At 42.1% G+C, this 24,768-nt stretch overlaps 1 protein-coding gene across 1 annotated transcript in view; it reads left to right on the forward strand.

The window, feature by feature from the left end:
* Positions 1-3,926: 3,926 nt before the first annotated feature.
* Positions 3,927-24,768, forward strand: part of TEKT3 (tektin 3) — a 57,725-nt gene continuing 36,883 nt past the window's right edge. Inside the window, exons 1-2 of the mRNA XM_066587751.1 lie at positions 3,927-4,007; positions 10,048-10,655. Of these exons, the coding sequence (XP_066443848.1) occupies positions 10,077-10,655 (579 nt within the window). The 5' untranslated portion in view covers positions 3,927-4,007; positions 10,048-10,076. The remainder of the gene's footprint in view (positions 4,008-10,047; positions 10,656-24,768) is intronic.

A 24,768-nucleotide genomic window follows, 5' to 3' on the forward strand; every position in this document is an offset into this window, starting at 1 on the left:
GTGGGAGAAGCTGGTGCATCACTGCCCCTGTGCCTTCAAGCTCCATTTGGAATGAATCTTCAAAGTATGTTTATTCTGAAATGCTGCAGCACCTTAGAATAAGGCATACAGGTGCCGTGTACACACCTGTCCTGGGTTCATGCAGCCTGCTCTTCAGGCGACATCAGACTGGTGACAGTATCCCAATTGTAAAAACAGAAACAAATAAGGCTTTACTCAATGATTAGCTAAGGTGTGTAATGGGCCTACGGCAGAGAGGTACCCTCCGTGCCTGATGGTCAAAGGGGTATTATTGTATCTTGACGCCACCGGAAGCTATGGGTTTGACAGGAGGAACGCCCCTGCTACACCCCTAGCTCCTGATAGGGTGAAGGCTTGTAGGTCCTAGCAGCGTGTGGATTGATTTGTGCCGGTCCTGCAGGCTTAAGGTGAGGGTTACTGTTCTTCTTAGGCTTACATTAGTACCTGTAAAGGCTGTAACATGGCATAATGTAAGCCTAAGAAGAACAGTAACCCTCACCCTAAGGCTGCAGGGCCGGTACAAATCAATCCACACGCTGCAGCCAGCAGTGTCAGCGAAGCTGCCATCCCCCATTGCATGTGCAGGGTAACGCCTCCGGGCCGGCTGCTGCCTCTGTGCTGCGTACTGTCAGGCGGCTGTCAGCTCTGTGCCGCCCACCGCCTCTGTGGTCCCTGATGGGCGCTCCCCCGCAGACAGGTCCCAACGTTGCTGCAGTCCGCAGGACGGAACTTCGCCCATGAAGCAGGGTGGGCGCGCGAGCTGGGAGGAAAACCGCTGCACGGAAATTTTGCCTCCCTGCTGCCAACTCCCGCGCTGCACTTCTACAGTGAGGGGGGTTCCATTTTATAGCCCCCCGCCGGGAAGGGGGGTGAGAAGGAAACCCCTAGCTGCTAGAAATCCTCTGCGACTAAACGCTGCGCTTCTACAGTGAGGGGGTTATGCCTTCTGGTCTGCCGCCAGGGAAGCCCCTTGCTGCTGGAAATCCTTAGTGGCCTTCAAGGACATGCAGGCCAACAAGCTCTGCAGCCAATCACATACAGGGGGAATCGCCCCTCTGTCAATCTTGGCTCCACCAGGACTTTCTGGTGGCGTCAAGATACAATAATACCTGTCAAAGGTTGTGGTGTTCATACTGTATGTATGGTCACATCATGGTGTCTTTATATGACCAAACCAATCTTTTGCCTTACACCGTTTGTATGTTCTCCTCCAATATTGGTGTATTGTGATCACACAACGCCTGGGGAAGAAATTACTGTATAAGCTTCCGAAGAACGTGTAGGAGAGCTGAGAGAGATCACTTGACACACTTACTTCCATCTCTCAGGCAACAGAGGCAGGATTTCAAAGTCAAGGGGCTGAAGCATACCTCTTAAATCAATACTGGCCCTTTTTACCAGTATTTTCGGCCACAGCTATGATGGGACCTCCGACTGGAGGTAATGATGCAGATGTGAAACAACCTAAATTACAGATTACAGCTGATTGCTGGGTGTCCCTGAAGTATGCTTGATATCATCTTATCCTCAAGAAAACTGTCAAATAAGCTATGATTGATGAAAGTAGAGAACCCTATCTATCTAATATCTATCTAGATCTAATGTCTATCTATTTATCTGTCTCATATCTATGTCATGTCTATCTGTCTATTTTACTATCTGTCACAGATCTATCAACCAACCATCTAAATATCTCTCTCATATCTATCTAATATCTAACTGTCTGCCTGTCTATCTATCTCGTATCTATCTATCTTATATCTTTATCTGTCTGTCTATCTATCTCATATCTATCTATCTAGCAAATATCTATTTCATGTCTATATCTATCTATCTATCTATCTATCTCATATCTATCTATCCCATATCTATCTATCTATCTATTACATATCAATCTATCTATATATCACATATCTAGCTATCTCGTGTCTATCTACCTATCACATATCTATCTGATCTTATATCTATCTATCTCATATCTACGTATCACTCTCATATCTATCTATATATTTATCTCATATGTATCTATCTGTCTGTTATATATCTATCTATCTCATATCTGTTTCCTATATTTGTATATATCTATCTATATCATATCTATTTATCTGATGTCTATCTATACATTACTTATCTATCTATCTCACGTTTATCTATCTATCTCATATCTACGTATCACTCGCATGTCTATCTGTGTATCTATTTCATATTTGTCTTCTATCTATCTCATATCTATCTGTCACATATCTATCTATCTCATATCTGTTTCCTACCGTATATAATTTTTATATATTAAATTTTGTTCAAAAAGGTTTAACTTTTTTACATGTATAGCTGCCTGGACACAATTAAATTGACTTTTTAAATTAACTATTAGCAGGGCTTAATTTTGGAGTAGGGCTTATATTTCAAGCATCCTCAAAAACCCTGAAAAATCATTTTGCATCCTCAAAAATTCTGGAAAATCATGCTATGTCTTATTTTCAGGATATGTGTTATTTTCAGGGAAACAGGGTATCAATCTATCTGTCTGATATGTATCTATCTGATATCAACCTATCTCATATCTATCTATCTATCTGCCATCTATCTAGCTATCTCATATTTGTTTCCTGTCTAGCTATTTATCTATCTCATATCTATCTCACGTTTATCTATCTATGTCATATCTACGTATCACTCGCATGTCTATCTATTTATCTATCTATCTATCTATGTCTATCTATCTATCTATCTATCTATCTATCTATCTATCTCATATCTATCTATCTGTCTATCTCATATCTATCTATCTATCTGTCTATCTCATATCTATCTATCTTTCTATTTATCTATCTGTCTATCTCATATCTATCTATCTATCTATCTCATATCTATCTATCTCATATCTATCTATCTATCTCATATCTATCTATCTCATATCTATCTATCTCATATCTTTCTATCTATCTCATATCTATCTATCTATCTATCTATCTATCTCATATCTATCTATCTCATATCTTTCTATCTATCCCATATCTATCTATCTATCTATCTATCTCATATCTATCTATCTCATATCTATCTATCTATCTATCTCATATCTTTCTATCTATCTCATATCTATCTATCTATCTATCTATCTATCTATCTATCTATCTATCTATCTATCCCATATCTATCTATCTCATATCTATCTATCATATATCTATCTATCCCATATCTATCTATCTATCTATCTATCTATCCATCTCATATCCACTATCTATTTATCCCATATCTATCTATCTATCTATCTATCTCATATCTATCTATCTCATATCTATCTATCTATCCCATATCTATCTATCTATCTATCTATCTATCTATCTATCTATCTATCTATCTATCTATCTATCTATCTATCCATCTCATATCCACTATCTATTTATCCCATATCTATCTATCTATCTATCTATCTATCTATCTATCTATCTATCTATCTATCTATCTATCTCATATCTATCTATCTCATATCTATCTATCCCATATCTATCTATCCCATATCTATCTATCTATCTATCTATCTATCTATCTATCTATCTATCTATCTATCTATCTATCTATCTATCTATCTGTCTGTCTGTCTATCTCATATCTATCTATTTGTCTTTCTATCTCATATTTCTCTCTCTCCTAGTGCTCTTCTGACTGACATATATAATTAAAGGCCCTCGGACGGCTCCTCCATTGCTGCTCTGTCTTGTTGTCTCTTCACCCCACGTGAAGTTCTCCTTAGAATCTGTTACTAGGCAGTGTGCGTCCATGGTAACCGCTCCCTGCCCCCTCCCTGCCTGCTCCACTGACTGCCATGGCTACAGTCCCGCCCCCGGAGCCGTTCTCGTCCGCTGACTGGTTAGCTAGCCCGTCCATCATGCAGGCGGGATGTCAGCAGGAGCCGGCAGGGAAGGGATGCTTAGTGTGGTGTCAGCGGGAGGAGTAGCCACTGACTGTCTACCTATCTGCAGGTGAGTACCAGGCTGTCCCTGCCACCTGTAGCTTCACTTATATATAACCTACAGCCAGGGTCTTCAGCCTGTAGCTCTCCAGCTGCTGTGGGACTACAACTCCCAGCATGCAGTTTCAGCAGCTCATAGGAGTACCTGGTATATAGTGACACGTCTGCTTCACCAGGTGGAAGTAACACATAGAGTTAAACATAGATTTACGGACATACAACTGCCGGCTACGTATTTATGATCGCCGGCGGCGTTTTTGAACGGCTGTGAAAAATTTACGCCATATTATCGAATAAAAATAGCTAATTAATTGTATTCAGGAAGAGATGGTGGTGGTGCGCCTCGTTCCATCTAAACCTGCGTGCGTCGCATCATCCCGTGTAATCTGTAACATACGGCGAGGGCGCGCTCACATGGCGCCGATTTGTTACGGAGTTGCTATGGCGGAAAAAATCTGCAGTAAGTCAGCACCAAAATGCGCAGCATTCGGTGAAGCTGTTGTCACGGTTACTGGTGCAGATTCGCTGCAGATATCGCCCCTTCAGAGAGAGACGGGAAATCTGCTGCGGACTTGTACCAAAATCTGCATCAAACGGCGCGGGTTTTGGTGCGTAATTGCTGTAGACGTAGCGGCCGTCTCCACACGGGCGTATTTGTGCGCAGAGAACACAATCCATTGATTTCACTGGGTTCGCATTTTGTGCGCACAAAACAGTACATGCCGTATTGTTCTGCGTGTTTGTGCACCAATGGTCCCCATAGAAGTCGAGGCGAGGTGCGCAAATGTGCGCGCAATACGCAAGGAGATGCGAGAAACACTGCGATAGTCTACCGTTACAACCGCGGCGTCTTAGTGTGCGGCAGACAAACCGTAAAATACGCCAATACGCACACAAACATGCATCATTTATTCTGCATAAACGCTGCGCATGCGCCTGTATGAGACTGGTCTTAGGCATACCGGTATGTAGCAGGCCGCTTTACACGGGGAACACGCGGATATTAGAAACAATGATTTCCTATGGCAGCGGTCAGATGGTTTTTGCACATCTAAAATTCCATCATCTGAACGCTCCCGTAGGAAACCATTGGTCTAAGAGCCGCAAGGTTTGTACGCTCAGGATTGTTACAAGCATTTGTTCCCATGTAACAAAGGCCTAAAGCTGATAGCTAATAAAACCAACAATCAAAAGTATCTAGTCATATCTATCTATCTATCTATCTATCTATCTATCTATCTATCTATCTATCTATCTATCTATCTATCTATCTATCTCATATCTATCTATCTATCCCATATCTATCTATCTATCTATCTCATATCTATCTATCTATCTCATATCTATCTCATATCTATCTATCTATCTATATCTATCTATCTCTCTCTCTCATATCTATCTATCTCATATCTATCTATCTATCTATCTATCTATCTATCTATCTCATATCTCTCATATCCATCTATCTCATATCTCTCATATCCATCTATCTATCTATCTATCTATCTCATATCTATCTATATCTATCTACTATCTCTCTGTCTATCTATCTATCTATCTCATATCTATCTATCTAATATCTATCTATCTATCTATCTATCTATCTATCCATCTCATATCTATCTATCTCCTATCTATCTATCCATCTCATATCTATCTATCTATCTATCTATATCTATCTCTCTGTTTATCTCTCTATCTATCTATCTATCCATCTCATATCTATCTATCTATCCATCTATCTACTATCTATCTAATATCTATCCATCTCATATCTATCTATCTATCTCATATCTGTCTCATATCTATCTATCTATCTATCTATCTATCTATCTATCTATCTATCTATCTATCTATCTATCTATCTCATATCTATCTAACTCATATCGGTCTCCTATCTATCTATCTATCTATCTATCTATCTATCTATCTATCTATCTATCTATCTATCTATCTCATATCTGTCTCATATCTATCTATCTATCTCATATCTATCTATCTCATATCTATCTATCTTATATCTATCTATCTATCTATCTATCTATCTATCTATCTATCTATCTATCTATCTATCTATCTCCTATCTATCTATGTATCTCATATCTGTCTCATATCTATCTATCTATCTATCTTATATCTATCTCATATCTATCTATCTATCTATCTATCTCATATCTATCTATCTATCTATCTATCTATCTTATATCTATCTCATATCTATCTATCTATCTATCTATCTATCTCATATCTATCTATCTATCTATCTATCTATCTATCTATCTATCTATCTATCTATCTATCTATCTATCTATCTCATATCTATCTATCTATCTATCTATCTATCTATCTATCTACTTTCTGTCTATCTATTTCATATCCATTCATCCATCCAATATGCTGCGACTTGTAGCTTAACATAGGTCTGGGTGGCAATGGTTAGTTTAGGGGCTCTTTCACACGGGGAGCAACATGGGCAAAAATCATGCGCATAAAAACACGTGTCTATTAGAGCCAATGTTTTCTTATGAGAACGTCCAGATTCCTTCATGTGAACGCGCAGCTCCCCGTGTGAAAGAGCCCCAACACTCCATTCACACGGGGCAGTTCGGTTGCAATATAAAAAGCACCTAAAAGTTCATTTGCAAAATTGCCTGTGTTTTTTGCCACATATTACTACAAACACAGTAATACACATCTGGTTTCTCCAATCAATTTTTGGTGTAGTTTTAATTGCAACTGAACTGCCCCGTGTGGATGAAGCCTTAGCCTGTGGGTTCATCATCCTCATGAAGGGTCCGCAGGTGTGTAGAAGAAGTATAAGTTTGAGTAAGTCTGCCTGTACATGGGCAGATTTTTGCTGTGGGAACCCACGGCGGGCGTCTGCAACGCATATCCGCAGCAAATACTGTGCATAGCGTGCTATGGAAAAACGCTTCTTCCTGCAAACTTATGGAAACCAATTTCGGTTTCCTCAAGCGGAGGGAATCTCGCAGCATACTCTAGCATGCATAGATAGATAGATAGATGCATAGATAGATATGTAGATAAATAGATATGAGATAGATAGATAAGAGATTGATATGACAATAGATAAATACATAGATGGAGAGATATGAGATAGATAGATAAATAGATAGATATGAGATAGATGATTGATATGAAGATAGATAGATAGATATGACAGAGATGTGAGATAGATATGAGATAGATTGATAGATAGATACTGTAGATAGATATGATATAGAGAGATAGATATGAGATAGATAGATAGATAGATATGAGATAGATAGGTAGATACCGTAGATAGATATGATATAGAGAGATAGATATGAGATAGATAGATACCGTAGATAGATATGAGATAGATAGATGTGCTGTCTTCTATTATTACAACCTAGATAGATAGATGATAGATACAAGATAGATAGATAGATATGAGATAGATTGATAGATAGATACCGTAGATAGATATGAGATAGATAGATGTGCTGTCTTCTATTATTACAACCTAGATAGATAGATGATAGATACGAGATAGATAGATAGATAGATAGATAGATAGATATGAGATAGATGATTGATATGACGATAGATAGATAGATAGATAGATGCATAGATAGATATGTAGATAGATAGATGCATAGATAGATATGTAAATAGATGTAGTTGAGATAGATAAATAGATAGATATGAGATAGATAGATAAGAGATTGATATGACGTTAGATAAATACATAGATGGAGAGATATGAGATAGATAGATAAATGGATAGATGATTGATATGATGATAGATAGATATGTAGATAGATAGACATGAGATACATAGATAGATAGGAGACTGATATGACCATAGGTAAATACATAGATGGAGAGATAAGAGATAGATAGATAAATAGATAGATGTGAGATAGGTAGATATGACAGAAATGTGAGATAGATATGAGATAGATTAATAAATAGATACCGTAGATAGATATGATATAGATAGACAGATATGAGATAGATAGATACCGTAGATAGATAGATATGAGATAGATAGATACCGTAGATAGATATGAGATAGATACCGTAGATAGATAGATATGAGGTAGATAGATACCGTAGATAGATAGATATGAGATAGATAGATACAGTAGATAGATAGATAGATAGATAGATAGATATGAGATAGACAGATATGAGATAGATAGATAGATAGATAGGAGATAGATAGATAGATAGATAGACAGCTAGGAGATAGATAGATACCGTAGATAGATAGATAGAAACCGTAGATAGATAGATAGATAGATAGATACCGTAGATAGATATGAGATAGATAGATAGATATGAAATAGAGATAGATAGATAGATAGCTATGAGATAGATAGATAGATAGATAGATACATACCGTAGATAGATATGAGATAGATAGATATGAAATAGAGATAGATAGATCGATAGATATGAGATAGACAGATATGAGAGATAGATAGGAGATAGATAGATAGACAGCTAGGAGATAGATAGATACCGTAGATAGATAGATAGATACCGTAGATAGATATGAGATAGATATGAAATAGAGATAGATAGATAGACAGCTAGGAGATAGATACCGTAGATAGATAGATAGATAGATAGATCGATATGAGATAGATAGATATAAAATAGAGATAGATAGATAGATAGATACCGTAGATAGATATGAGATAGATAGATACCGTAGATAGATAGATATAAGATAGACAGATAGATAGATGATAGATAGATACCGTAGATAGATAGATAGATAGATAGATACTGTAGATAGAAAGATATGAGATAGACAGATAGATAGATAGATATGAGATAGACAGATATGAGATAGATAGATAGGAGATAGATAGACAGCTAGGAGATAGATAGATACCGTAGATAGATATGAGATAGATAGATATGAGATAGATAGTAGATAGATAGATACCGTAGATAGATATGAGATAGATAGATAGATACCGTAGATAGATATGAGATAGATAGAGTAGATAGATAGATATAAGATAGACAGATTGATTGATAGATAGATAGATAGATAGATATGAGATAGATAGATATGAAATAGAGATAGATAGATAGATACCATAGATAGATATGAGATAGACATATAGATAGATAGATAGATAGATATGAGATAGACAGATATGAGATAGATAGATAGATAGATAGGAGATAGATAGATAGATAGACAGCTAGGAGATAGATACGATAGATAGATAGATACCGTAGATAGATATGAGATAGATATGAGATAGATAGGAGATAGATACCGTAGATAGATATCAGATAGATAGATACTGTAGATAGATATCAGATAGATAGATACCGTAGATAGTTATGAGATAGATAGCAGATAGATAGATACGGTAGATAGATATGAGATAGATATGAAATAAAGATAGATAGATAGGAGATAGATAGATACGGTAGATAGATATGAGATAGATAGATAGATAGATAGATAGATAGATATGAAATAGAGATAGACAGATAGATATGAGGTAGATAGATATGAGGTAGATAGATAGATATGAGATAGATAGATACCGTAGATAGATATGAGATAGATAGATAGATACCGTAGATAGATATGAGATGGATGTGCTGTCTTCAATTATTACAACCTCCCCAGTTTTATGAGACAAAATTGAAATGTTTTTGTGAGATGCAAGTCGTGATATAGCTGAGCTCGGAGCGTTTGGCAGAACATTCATCCCCGTGAGTGGCGAATAAATCTGCAGGGAAGCAGAGCTGAAACGTGATCTCATATTGTCATAGAATTGCAGACGATTAATGAGGTAATTGCAGCTATTGCTTACTGTACATGATCTCAGGTCTACTGCTGCCAAGAAAACAACATTGGGCCTCATGTATAAGACTGAAAGCCGTACCGACCAATCAGAATCCAGCTTTTATTTCTCTCTGACTAGTGTCAATTTTGTGAACGCCAACCCAATATTCTATGCAGTGTCAACCTTTCTGGTGATAAACTGTCTGTCTCTCTTGTACCTTTTTTGTTTTTGCTTTTGTAGACAAGAGTATCGACTATCCTCCTGCTTCCATGGAACTCCTAGGCACTACCTTAACATCTACCTATGCTCGTCCAAAACCCACACCGACCAATTTCCTCCCAGCCATATCCACGATGGCATCAAGCTACAAGAATCGGTTTCCTCACTACACTTTAAGCCATAGCTTGACTCTACCATGGAGACCAAGCACATACTACAAGGTGGCATCTACTACACCAACACTAGCTCCCCTCTCCAAGAGCGCCCCGGGTCTTAACCCAGCACAAATTATCTCTTTCCCTGCCAACAGAACAGCACTTTTTACTAGATACACCCCCGATGACTGGCAGAAGTCCAATCTTAACAATTATAGGGAATCTGAATCTTCCAGGCGTAGTGCCGAGCGGTTGCGTATTGACACCAGCCGACTAATCCAAGAGAAAGACCAGAAGACGAGAAAAATCCAGACTGACACCAGTAAAGACTTGGGGGAACGAGTCAATGACATTGCTTTCTGGAAATCCGAGATCAATCATGAAATTGACCAGATGATTGGGGAAACAAATGCGCTTTCTGAGGTCAAGAGACGACTTGAGAGGGCACTAGCCGAAACAGAAGGTCCTCTGCAGGTAACCAGCCCAGTCTATGATACAAATTAGAACATTTTTGATTTTATCAATGTGCCAATTTTTAAGATGTGAAATGAAGTGAGTTGTGAGAGGACGTTTTAGGCCAACACTATTGAAGAGTAGTTCAAAAAGAAGGAATGTTTTCTTGTATCAGTCCCTTCGAAAATTTCAAATTTCTTTTAAAGTTTTAAGACATTGGGCCATAGTAATGAAGCGTTCCTTCCGTATCTCCACTTTATCCCTATGCCTGTGTGGACAGACCATGATGAGACCCATGGTGTGATAACGGCAAGCAATGTTGTAGTTATAAAAACAATCAATGCAGGTCATGGAATACGTCCATGAGATATTCAATCATTCTCTTCTCGAAGGTTGTCAGAGTCCACTAGGCGTCTTTCTTTAAAGACCAATAGATCCTTCATAGGGAAGTCAAGGTGTTTGGTAGCAACTTACTACTTTTTGGACCCTTTTAAACGAGCGAATAAATTATTTAAAGTCCTGTATCTGGTGGGAATCCGGGCAATTATCGTACAGTGTACATGCTGCCCCAACTGAAAGACGAATGAGAATTCTTTCGCTCCTTCATTCGTCCTTCACTTTCTACATGCAGAAGACTGAATGATGGATCGGCCGTGTACATAGATACTTGTTCAGTTATGAATGACTGCTCGTTTACTGGGAATGGAGGTGGGCTGGCCGGAATGATCCCAACCCGCTCCGCCTCCATTCACTAGTGATGATTGTTTTTGTGTAAAAGCACAGCAAAGATTATCGCTGGGACGACCTGGTGAACAACTGCGCCCAACAGGTTGACCCGTGTAAAAGGGCCCTTACCTTCATAGACATTAAAGAAGGTTTCTCACCATAAAATGAATGAAATATCAATAGGATATTCCATTGACCTCTGATTCCCAGAGCCAAATGGTCCATTCTGGTTTTCTCTTATATAAAGCTGTTCTCAATCACTGTATAGCAGTCAAGTGGACTTACATCAGGCAAAAAGTCGAAGGGGACGCCAGGTTGTAGAGGTTGGACCCTCGCCAATCGGTTGCTGACCAAAACCTGGTGGAAATCTCTTGAATACTCATGGCCAGTCAAGGAGACCATAGAAATGACCTGTCCGTGTTGAGAATCTAATGTTGATAGGACAGTCAGACAGCCTTGTGTCTATTGGGTGGGTCAGGGGGTGTAAAGCCAGGACTACTGTTGTGAAAGTTTATTATAGAACTTTTTTTTAAAATTCTCAGCCTTGGTTACCCTTTAATTCTACCTTGACATTCGGAAAGGATATGGACCATGTTGTCCAATTGCACAACTTGTCGCTGAGGATGACCAATTGGTATCTAAAGGTGGCAATATGTAATAGACTACCGTTGGCTGAACCCACTGATTTCAACGAGGCAAGACAAACACCTGATGTTAACTCAGCAGACGTCTGAGGAAAAAGGATTGGGCATGTTGAAGTTCAATATGCCCAATCCTTTGTTCTCAAGGAAGAGAAGAGACCACCAGAAGTGTCAGGCAATGGCTCATAACCCTCTCCCCACTGAAAACACATGCATGCTCAGCAAATCCGAGTGTGCATGTTTATGGTTGGACCAGGAGGAATACAGGGAGTTGCAAAAGTATTCATCCCTCTTGGTGTTTTTCCTGTTTCGCGGCATTACAGCCGGGAATTAAAGTTGATTGTTTGGGAGGTTTGCACTATTTGATTTCAACAACATGACGATTACTTGGAAGCTGCAAAACATTTTTTTGACTGTGACACAAACAGTAATTAAGACAAAGCGCAGAACCTTGAAGTGTAGAAGTATTCACACCCTGAAAGTCAACACTTTATGGAGCCGCCTTTTGCTACAATCACAGATGCCGGTCTCTTGGGGAAGGTCTCCAGTAGACCAGCAGATCTAGATACTGGGGGGTTTAACCCCTTCTTCTAGGTAAAAACTGCCCCAAGTTCTTCAAATTAGGGCTTCTTCAAATGACCATTTTTGTGCACGCAAGAAATACGCACGCAATGTACAGAGAACAGAAGCCATTGATGTCAATGGGTTCGTTCTCATGAGCGTGTTTTGCGCTCACATTTGGTGTGCATGCAAAAAAATTGCTCTATTTTCCTGTGTACCACTGGCCCCATAGATGTTAAGGGGAGGTATGCAAATGTGCACTCAACCTGCGCGCAAATGCATAATACCGCGGGAGAAAAAACACATCTTGACTTCATTAGCCTCTAAATAGCCTTTTAAATCCCAGAAGAGGGGTGCTGCGTGTGAGTGAACTGGTGTGTGCGCAAAAAGTACAGTAGTAGGCGTGCTTCACATGAGCAATGCGCTTTCAAGCAGATCACACCCCGCCAAAAAATCGTGGCAACGCAGCATTGCCGCGATCTAATTCCTTTCGGAATTAGCGTTTTCTCGTCCATTCACACGAGCGCCTCGGTGGTTGGCAGAATGGCTTCTATTTAAGCGGCATGCACATGTGCCTGGCCGGTGACTCCTGCGTACCTGTCCGGATTCTTCATAATCTGTATTGCGGATGTACAGCCGGCGCACATGCGCAGTACAGATAGTGCAGCGTCGTACCTAGGCGATGACGCAGATTCTGTGACCTTTCCGCAATGATGATTGCAGAAGGGCCGCGGGTCGGACGGCTTCCATTGACTTTAATGGAAGTCGTTCGCGCAGAATCCGCGCTGGAATAGAACATGCTGTGATTTTCCCTCCCCGAGCGGAAAATCGCAATAGCTTTTTGTTGGTGGACATGGAAAAGCGATTTTCCATAGTATATTTATAGGGAAGCATTTGCTGCGGACGCCCATTCCAGATTCCGCAATGCAAATACGCCCGTGTGCAGACGGCCTTAGAAGGTAAACGCCCTCCCATTTTTTCAGCCCCCGGAGGAATCTTCGGGAGCTCCTTGCGATTTCCGTCAGACGATCGAACATGGCCTATCTCTTGACGCTGCAAGGAAAAATCACAGCTGAAAATCGCCGTCAATTTAATCCAATACTTTACATAATCGCAATCCTCCGGTGACGTTTGCTCGCAGCTAATAGCAGCGAGAAAACACTTGTCTGAATGAGGTCTTATGTGCGCAAATCTACCTCATCGCACCTCGTTGACTGTGCAGATACGTCTGAGCTTTGGACAGGCCGTTTCAAAACGGACGCAGCCAGTTTTGATCTTTAGGACGTGGAGATTTTTTTCAGTTTTTCATTGTCTCATTCCGAAAGCCATAACTTTTTTCTTTTTTTGATGACGCAGACGTACGAGGGCGTTTGAACGCGTGATGAGTTGCTTTTTTCAATGACACCATTTTGTCGTATACATAACCAATTGACTAGCGTTTATTAAGGCCAAATTCACACAAACGTATGCTGATTTCCACTCACATTTGCGCCATTTTTTTCCCTTTGCGCGTTGAGTGTTTAGGCATGTGGTTGTGTTTTTTACTGTACTTTTTGCGCACGCAAGTTGTGTTCAATTGTACGAGCAAAAAGGCAGGCACCAGTGCCCTCAGCCATGGAAATGGCACAGGAAAATAGAACAAGCTGCGTATGTTTTTGTGTGACAGAATTGTGCACACGCCAAATACACACACGTGTGAATGAGCCCATTGGAATGAACGGGTTCTATTTTCTACATATTGCGCGTGCAAGTTTTTGTGCGCAAATATATTTGTGTGAATTTAGCTTAACTCTTTATTGGTGGGAGCTACATTTTCGCCATACTGTTTAATATATTACACTAGGTGATACCTGTGCGTTGCACAGCGCTATGAGCGCAGGGATCGGGTATTGAAAATTGGGCTTATAAAAAGATTTTATGAATATCAGTCTTGGAATATACAAGGTGGCCACAAAAATGAGCCGAGCGCCGCAGTGTTATGGAAGCTGTGCAAAAGAAAATCTGTGTTGCCCATAGCAACCAATCACAGCGTAGCTTTCATTTCATTTTACCTCAGCAGTATAAGAAATAGCAACCAATCACAGCGCAGCGTTCATGTTACCTCAGCAGTATAATATATAACAACCAATCACAGCACAGCTTTCATGTTACCTCAGCGGTATAATATATAACAACCAATCACAGCGCAGCTTTCATGTTACCTCAGCGGTATAATATATAACAACCAATCACAGCGCAGCTTTCATGTTACCTCAGCAGTATGATATATAACAACCAATCACAGCGCAGCTTTCATGTTACCTCAGCAGTATAATATATAACAACCAATCACAGCGCAGCGTTCATGTTACCTCAGCAGTATAATATATAACAACCAATCACAGCGCAGCTTTCATGTTACCTCAGCGGTATAATATATAACAACCAATCACAGCGCAGCTTTCATGTTACCTCAGCGGTATAATATATAACAACCAATCACAGCGCAGCGTTCATGTTACCTCAGCGGTATAATATAGAACAGCCAATCACAGCGCAGCGTTCATGTTACCTCAGCGGTATAATATATAACAACCAATCACAGCGCAGCTTTCATGTTACCTCAGCGGTATAATATATAACAACCAATCACAGCGCAGCGTTCATGTTACCTCAGCTTTATAATATATAACAACCAATCACAGCGCAGCATTCAGTTTACCTCAGCAGTATAATATATAACAACCAATCACAGCGCAGCGTTCATGTTACCTCAGCGGTATAATATATAACAACCAATCACAGTGCAGCTTTCATGTTACCTCAGCGGTATAATATATAACAACCAATCACAGCGCAGCTTTCATGTTACCTCAGCGGTATAATATATAACAACCAATCACAGCGCAGCTTTCATGTTACCTCAGCAGAAAGAGAAATAACAACCAATCACAGCACAGCTTTCATGTTACCTCAGCAGTATAATATATAACAACCAATCACAGCGCAGCGTTCATGTTACCTCAGCGGTGTAATATATAACAGCCAATCACAGCGCAGCGTTCATGTTACCTCAGCGGTATAATATATAACAACCAATCACAGCGCAGCGTTCATGTTACCTCAGCGGTATAATATATAACAACCAATCACAGCACAGCTTTCATGTTACCTCAGCGGTATAATATATAACAACCAATCACAGCGCAGCGTTCATGTTACCTCAGCGGTATAATATATAACAACCAATCACAGCGCAGCTTTCATGTTACCTCAGCGGTATAATATATAACAACCAATCACAGCGCAGCGTTCATGTTACCTCAGCGGTATAATATATAACAACCAATCACAGCGCAGCTTTCATGTTACCTCAGCGGTATAATATATAACAACCAATCACAGCGCAGCGTTCATGTTACCTCAGCGGTATAAGTGAATTGTGATTGGTTGCTGTTGGCAACATAAATTACAGGGGAAGTCGGTAAGTTTTCAATTTTTAATCCCGCCAGTATTCGTCGGCGGGTACTGAAGAACGTTCACGCAAAACGGACCAGCAGTGAAGAATTGTATCCAACACAAACAGAGTCTGCGTTTCCTATCCAGGGTTCTGTGCGCTCGCTGTGCAGATAACGGCCCCAGGTTTGTGGCTCGCTGTGATTACAAATCTATATCATTTCTTTTCAATGTTTTCCTACTTTTGCACAATAAAAGCATTTTTCATAGAAAACTATTTTCTCACACAGCCATCATTATTGTTGTCCTCGCTGCGGCCGTATGGAGGCTGGTCTTTTGCGGGGTACTTTTGATCGATACTAATTCGAGGTACATAACATATTGGGGTTTTTTTCTTCCATCTTCCATTATGGCGTTGGTTTTGATTGACGTTTTTGTCACTTTGTTCACCGTGAGGCGACATTAGGCGCTCACCGTTATTATCCGTACGATTACAGCGCCACCACAGTCATGGAGATTTTGATTTTTTTTCCTACTTTTGCACAATAAAAGCAACTTTATTTTAAAAAGTTTCTGAATCGTCGTATTCAGATTTGACATTTTTCCAGTGACAGAGCGCTACCAGATCTTATTTGTCAGCTTTGGTTTTTAGGCCGCTTCGGTACAAGCTACACAATCGTATGTATGTGACGTCCGTGCCTTCCGATGTGTTCTTTCACACAAGCGATGTTTTGTAGCCTGCGATATTGCTAGAATGCAAATTTGCGGCATGCTCTATACAGCCACGCTTTGCAATGTTTTGTAGCCCATGCTTCCCTATAGAGCCTTCCTTTCTGTTGCATCGCATCACACGAAAACGCGGTTTTCGTGTGGTGTGAAAAGCCCTAAAATAAGCCCTAACTGTAGTAAAAAATAAAAAAAAGATACATCACCTAACAGCCGCTGCCGCAATGAATTCAATGAATGACTGTGATTGGTTCATTGAGTGCTGGCTCTGATTGGCTATGCCATGGCACTCAAGAACCAATCAGAGCCAGCGCTTCCAGGAAGAATTGCCTGAAGACTGAAAACAAGTGTCGGGGAGTTGCGGAGAAGTGTGGCAGCGGCTGTTAGGTGATGTATCTGTTGTTTTTTTTTTTTTTTATTGCAGCCAGGGCTTATTTTCGTGGTAGGGCTTATATTTCGAGTCCCCTACCCTCCCCAAAAAAATCCTGGCAAAAGAGAACTAAATCACATTTTTTGTAGTGATATCGCGTCGCCCGCGTGAAAGCGGCCTTAAAGGTATTATTATTCGGAGCGCACAACTTTTTGCTTCAATCATATGTCATTTTTTGGAGTTGAGGTGACCCGTACAGTGTTAGAGGGGAGACACACCAGGTGCAGGGAAGAGGGTGGGGTATGCTGTGTGTACATGGGCAACTTACTGTTTGGGGGGCAAGCTGTGTGGGAGGAGATTAGGGATGGATTCACAGGGATGTATTTGCATGCGCAAAATTTATGTGCGCGCAATATGCAGAGAATAGACCTATTGATGTCAATGAGCTTATTCTCATTAGTCTTTTCCGACGGCGACTGCGATTTCCGCTCATGATAAAAAGTAAATTTAAAAAAATCGCAGCATGCTTTATTGCTGATTCCACTCGGATGGAAGCCGTCCGACCTGTGGCCCGTCTGCAATTCACATTACGGAAAGGTTAGGGATTCCGCGTAATCACATAGCGATGACGCGGGAAAAGCAGAGATTTAAAAAAAACATTTGTACTGTGCAGGTATGGCGGCGGCTCACCGTGACCATCCGCAGTACAGATGAGACTAAATGACAGGTACACTCGGATGCCGGATGGCAGGGTCGGAATCCGCTGCGGACTCACGCATGCGGAAACTGAGCCCGGCCTTATGCTACATAGCCATTTAAATCGGGACGTGTTTTTTTTCCTGTGCGCGAAAAACCCTGCGCAAAAAGTACAGTAAAATACGCCGATATGTGCGCAAAAAAGCCTCATTCATAGCGCAAGTATATATGCCCATGTGGAGCCATGGAGGATTTTTCTGTGCGCGTTCCACCTCTAAAACCACAGCAGAAATCCGCAGCTACTTTCTGACGCAGCTTTCCAAATATTTGGCTGCACTCGGATTTTGACCTTCCGGAATTCCTGACGCGGATTCTGCTCAGAAATATGTGGGTTTTTTTGCATGTAAATTAAAAATCTGTGTACACAAAAATCAACGCAGTATAGACTATGGCGCAAATTCCCAATACAGGTAATGGGATGAGTATTCGCCACGGTTTTGACATGATTCCGCGACAGATCTGTGGCGAAAATCTGCTGTGTGAACATCCCCGTTCATACAGGCAGGTAAATCGTTCTCTCATTCGCTCATACATCGTTCAGTCGCCCACATTGTGCACGTAGACGACTAAATGATCGCTGTTCAGCATTCAATCGTTAGCCATGTTTACAACGAACGATTATCGTTCAAATTCACCCGATCCAACTATTTTGTGGACCATAATCGTTCCGTGCAAAAGGACCCTTAGGCTGCCTTTACATGGCTGAGAAAATCGTGCGAGATGGATGCTACTATCCTGAAGTGATGCAACGCGGTTTTAAGACAAAAGCGCCTTGCCTCCACGGGCATATCGCAGGTTGGCGAGCCCGATATCGGGCCGAGTTTCACAGCCCAATATTGCACTCGCCTTACTGGGTGTTTGACGGGGGGTGGACTGTGGGGATTCTTTGCCTAAAAATGACCTTCTCCAGTAGACCAGGCCCCAGCAAAAGGGCCTTTTACATTGGCCGATAATCGTTTTGATTCCTGCGATCCAGCGAGAATCTGAACCATCATCGTTCAGCGTAAGGGCGGCTACTCATGGGCTCCTGCGTTTTTGCACGCACCTCAGTGCAATGTATTTGCACTGTGCATATTGATGTATGTTACTGCAGCATCCAAGGAGCAAGCCCACAGCCAAAGGGATGGCTGGGTGGATGAGAATAACTATGTCACAGCTGCGCTACCATCTTCTTCCCTGGGGGTAGCTCGGGACTAGAGATGAGCGAACCTACTCAACCACGCCCCTTTTTCACCCGAGCGCCGTGATTTTCGAGTACTTCCGTATTCGGGGAAAAGATTCGGGGGGCGCCGTGGGTGAGTGGGGGGTTGCAGCGGGGAGTGGGGGGGAGAGGGAGAGAGAGAGTACCCTGCTGCTACCCCCCGCTCCGCCACGCCGCTCCCCGGCGCCCCCCCCCCCAAATCTTTTCACCCGAGTACGGAAGTACACAAAAATCGCGGTGCTCGATCGAGTAATTACTCGAAACGAGTATATTCGCTCATCTCTACTCGGGACCCGTCCAAGTTACTTCTGGGGGAGGTCACAGGGAAAAGTAACCAGGAGTTACCTTAAAGTTCTCTGTCACTCGTGACGACACTATTCCATCCTCTGTGGTGAATCTTGGTGAAGCAAATAATTTATCCCACACACAGGGAAACTTTCTGGACAAACAGGGAATAGTCGGTAAGGTCTGTTTACTGTAACTTTGGCATAATTACACACATAGAAGGTGGTGTGACAGGGAGGACTTCTCGGGGTAATCCGGACAATCCACAGTCCCAGTTATCTGTGTGATCCCGCTCCCGGCGACTCTTTTTTCTCTCTCCAACACTCTACCAGCCAGCACTTACGCTTCTGGGGCCTTTCTCTCTTAAGCAGCAGTCCTTCTTTCTTTCTCTCAGTGCTTAGTGGTAGCACCAGTATATGCTTCCTCCACACACAGACCGATAAATGTCTGTGGGGGTCGCTCACGAACTTGAAAGCAGAACTTCTTGCACTCGCACTCCTAAACTTTATCTCAGACTCTCTCTTGCATAAACTAGTCTAGCTTGTACTGACTTGCATTCCCCTTGCAAACACATATATATAGCGTGGTCACATGACATACAGCATGATACATTTCTCAGACATAACCCAGACATTAACTCATTCAGTGCTGCAGAGGTGCAATACACATACATAAGACACTGACGAGACAATGGCACGAGACAGACACATAACATTACAGAGGGGCCCCACTAGTTCTGGGCCACTACATTGTTGTACGTTTTGTGCTCACAGTGCATGTTTTTTGCGCATGAGCCACAACCACACCCCAATTTAAATGGCTATTTAGCCTACTGAGTTCCAGGTGACGCATCCGTTATTCCGTTACGTATTGTGCGCAAATTTGCACACCTCTCATAGACTTCCATGGGGACCTTGGGTGCCTAAATGTGCTACAAAGTACAGCAAGCGTGCGTTTTTTCCTCACCCGTGAAATACGCGTGCAAAAAAAACGAATTGTGAACGGACCCATTGAAATTAAAGGAGATGTCCCGCGCCGAAACGGGTTTTTTTTTTTTTAAACCCCCCCCCCGTTCGGCGCGAGACAACCCCGATGCAGGGGTTAAAAAAACCACCCGCACAGCGCTTACCTGAATCCCGGCGGTCCGGTGACTTCAATACTTACCGCTGAAGATGGCCGCCGGGATCCTCCGTCTTCGTGGACCGCAGCTCTTCTGTGCGGTCCACTGCCGATTCCAGCCTCCTGATTGGCTGGAATCGGCACGTGACGGGGCGGAGCTACACGGAGCCGCTCTCTGGCACGAGCGGCTCCATAGAAGACTGCTGAAGACCCGGACTGCGCAAGCGCGGCTAATTTGGCCATCGGAGGCCAAAAATTAGTCGGCTCCATGGGAACGAGGACGCTAGCAACGGAGCAGGTAAGTAAAAAACTTTTTATAACTTCTGTATGGCTCATAATTAATGCACAATGTATATTACAAAGTGCATTAATATGGCCATACAGAAGTGTATAGACCCACTTGCTGCCTCGGGACAACCCCTTTAACATGTTCTATTCTTTGCGTACTGCACATATAAATATGCCTGTGTGAAGCCGCCCTAAATGCACGCCCTGACACCAACGCCATGATTTAAAAGGCTGTGCATCCTAATTAGTACAAGATGTGTTAGATTGAGCAGCATATTGCGCAGTTACGCAGGCATCGGGTGCACATAGAGCATGCTGCATTTACTTTCATGTGCGCAAAAACAAAAAATGAGAATGAGCCCGTTGAAAACAATGGGTACTATTCTCTGTGTGTTACACGCACAAATTTTGGATGCGCAAATACACCCGCAAACACACTAATGTGAGTCCGCCCTTAGGCCTCATTCACATGAGCGTTTTATCGCGGATATTTTGCGTGAAAATCGCGACCATCTAATGGCATTGTCACTGATTCCAGTGTCTTCATTCAGATGGCCAATTTGTAGCCGCGTCAAAACATCGCGGCTGTGATAATAGGACATTGCCGCCGAATACCATTGAAAACTATTGGAAGCATTTGCAAATTTTACCCTCGCTCTCAGCCATTGAAATGGCCAATTACCATAGTTTGATGAGTTCAAAATGTTCACTTTCCCTGTGCAAATGTGGAGGAAAATAGAGAATGCTACAGATTTTTTGGCGCGACAGAATTGCGCATGCATGCGAGTGAACCCATTGAAATCAGTGGGTTCGATTTTTTTTGCATATTTTTGGACAGAAATGTGCGCGTAAAAAATAGTCATATGAATCCGGCCTCTGCCCTGTGTCACATAAACGTATTTGGGCAGTGTTTTGAGCTCGCAAAATTTGCACGTGCAATACACAGTGAATAGAACCTAGTGATTTTGCATATTTTGTGCGCAAAAAAATACGCATTTGCACACAAAAATAGCACATATTGAACTAATTCACTTAATTTCCCATTTCGATGAATGGGAGCACGCTTTCATGTTTTTTTGCATGTGCAAAAAGTGCCGTTAAACATCCATTGTGCAAATACGCAGTGCAAATGCTCCCGTAAATCTGCATATTTTCGTGTGACACTGGCCTAAGGGGGTGAATACTTTCACAAGGCCCTGTAGCTGTCAGTAAAGCAAAGGAATGGCAGCTAATGGAGGTGTATAGCTGCCTTTAGTGCCCAAAATTGGATATTGTATATTGGATTGTTATGTCTGTGAGTCTGTCATCTAATCCGTTGACAAATATAATGTTCCACCTGAGATTAGGAGGATCCAATTAGTCCTTGAAAACCAAGATAAATAAACTATTCTCAATTCATAATGTTGACACAAATCTAATCCTCTACTTGTTGCCAAAGGAACAGGCAATACAAAGTAGAATCAGTGACCTAGTAATTGACTAAACTATCTGACGTGTCCTTAGAGCACTCGTCTAGCCAGTCTTTAACCACGCTATGTAGTAGAGGACTTGTCTAGCCAGAGTCTGGCCATGCCATGCAGTAGAGGACTCATCTAGCCAATCTCTGGCCATGCCATGTAGTAGAAGGCTTATTTAGCCAGTCACTGGCCATGCCATGTAGTAGAGGGCTCGTCTAGCCAGTCACTGGCCATGCCATGTAGTAGAAGGCTTGTTTAGCAAGTCACTGGCCATGCCATGTAGTAGAAGACTCTTCTAGCCATCCTCTGTATATGCCATGTGGTAGAGGACTTGTCTACCCAGTCTCTGACCATGCCATGTAATAGAGGACTCGTCTAACCAGTCACTGGCTGTGCCATGCAGTAGAGGACTCGTCTACCCAGTCTTTTACCATGCCATGTAGTAGAGTACTTGTCTACCCAGTCTCTGACCATGCCATGTAGTAGAGGACTCGTCTACCCAGTCTATGACCATGCTATGTAGTAGAGGACTTGTCTACCCAGTCTCTGAGCATGCCATGTAGTAGAGGAATCGTCTAACCAGTCACTGGCCATGCCATGTAGTCGAGGACTTGTCTACCCCATCTCTTCCCATGCCATGTAGTACCGGACTCGTCTACCCAGTCTATGACCATGCTATGTAGTAGAGGACTCTTCTAGCCAGTGACTGGCCATGCCATGTAGTAGAGGACTCGTCTACCCAGTCTATGACCATGCTATGTAGTAGAGGACTCTACTAGCCAGTGACTGGCCATGCCATGTAGTAGAGAACTTGTCTACCAGTCTCTAACCATGCTATGTAGTAGAGGACTCGTCTAACCAGTCACTGGCTGTGCCATGCAGTAGAGGACTCGTCTATCCAGTTTCTTACCATGCCATGTAGTAGAGTACTCGTCAACCCAGTCTCTGACCATGCCATGTAGTAGAGGACTCGTCTACCCAGTCTATGGCCATGCCATGTAGTAGAGGACTCGTCTAACCAGTCTCTGACCATGCCATGTAGTAGAGGACTCGTCTAACCAGTCACTGGCCATGCCATGTAGTTGAGGACTTGTCTACCCAGTCTATGACCATGCTATGTAGTAGAGGACTCTTCTAGCCAGTGACTGGCCATGCCATGTAGTAGAGGACTCGTCTAACCAGTCACTGGCCGTGCCATGTAGTAGAGGACTCGTCTACCCAGTCTATGACCATGCTATGTAGTAGAGGACTCTTCTAGCCAGTGACTGGCCATGCCATGTAGTAGAGGACTCGTCTACCCAGTCACTGGCCATGCCATGTAGTAGAGGACTCGTCTACCCAGTCTATGACCATGCTATGTAGTAGAGGACTCTTCTAGCCAGTGACTGGCCATGCCATGTAGTAGAGGACTCGTCTACCCAGTCTATGACCATGCTATGTAGTAGAGGACTCTTCTAGCCAGTGACTGGCCATGCCATGTAGTAGAGGACTCTTCTACCCAGTCTCTGACCATGCTATGTAGTAGAGGACTCTTCTAGCCAGTGACTGGCCATGCCATGTAGTAGAGGACTCGTCTACCCAGTCTATGACCATGCTATGTAGTAGAGGACTCTTCTAGCCAGTGACTGGCCATGCCATGTAGTAGAGGACTCGTCTACCCAGTCTCTGACCATGCTATGTAGTAGAGGACTCTTCTAGCCAGTGACTGGCCATGCCATGTAGTAGAGGACTCGTCTACCCACTCTCTGACCATGCTATGTAGTAATGGACTCTTCTAGCCAGTCTCTGGCCATGTCATATAGTAGAGGACTCGTTTACCCAGTCTCTTACCATGCCATGTAGTAGAGAACTCATTTAGCCAGTCTTTGGCAAGGCACGTAGTGATCAATAGCTTCAGGTTCTCTCAAGACTAAAAAGTAAATAATGAGGAAAAAGCTTTGTGATATTCTTACTTTACTAATATAGCAAGATTGTTATTTTCCTGGAATAGTGCCGCAAATCTGTTCTTGGACAGGCAGTTATCGCAGAGCTTCCTGTATGGAAGATACTCAAATTGTGGAGCTCCTCTATAGAAAACACAGATCACATTTTCTTTCAGCTGGAAATCTCTCGACATACATTGTGGTTGGTGACATAGACAATCCTGGACACCTATAACTTATGCACGAGGAAGAGTGCTCCTAAAACTTTCTAGACTTTGTGACTACACTCTATCCCATCACAGACCAGCCTGCTAAACTCTGCCCATTATATAAGCCTTGACATGGCCTGACTGTGCTCATCACAATCCAATCACAGACTAAAGGTCCTTTTACATAGGTTGATTATCAGGCCTGAATGTTTCTCTGAACACTTGTTCACCCAACGATTGGACCACGTAAAGGGACCGGTGATCAGCCAGTGCATAAGTGAATACTTGCTGATCGGCGGTACATCTTCCTATGTGAACAGGGAGATATAAAGTTGACCTATGGGGATGAACGGTCATCTTAGTGATTGTTTGTCCTCATGGGCCAAATCTCGGGTGATGCAAAAGAAAGTTAAACGAGGAGTTCAAAAGGTTTTATAG

This window comes from Eleutherodactylus coqui, chromosome 13, assembly GCF_035609145.1.
Source record: "Eleutherodactylus coqui strain aEleCoq1 chromosome 13, aEleCoq1.hap1, whole genome shotgun sequence".
NCBI lineage: Eukaryota > Metazoa > Chordata > Amphibia > Anura > Eleutherodactylidae > Eleutherodactylus > Eleutherodactylus coqui.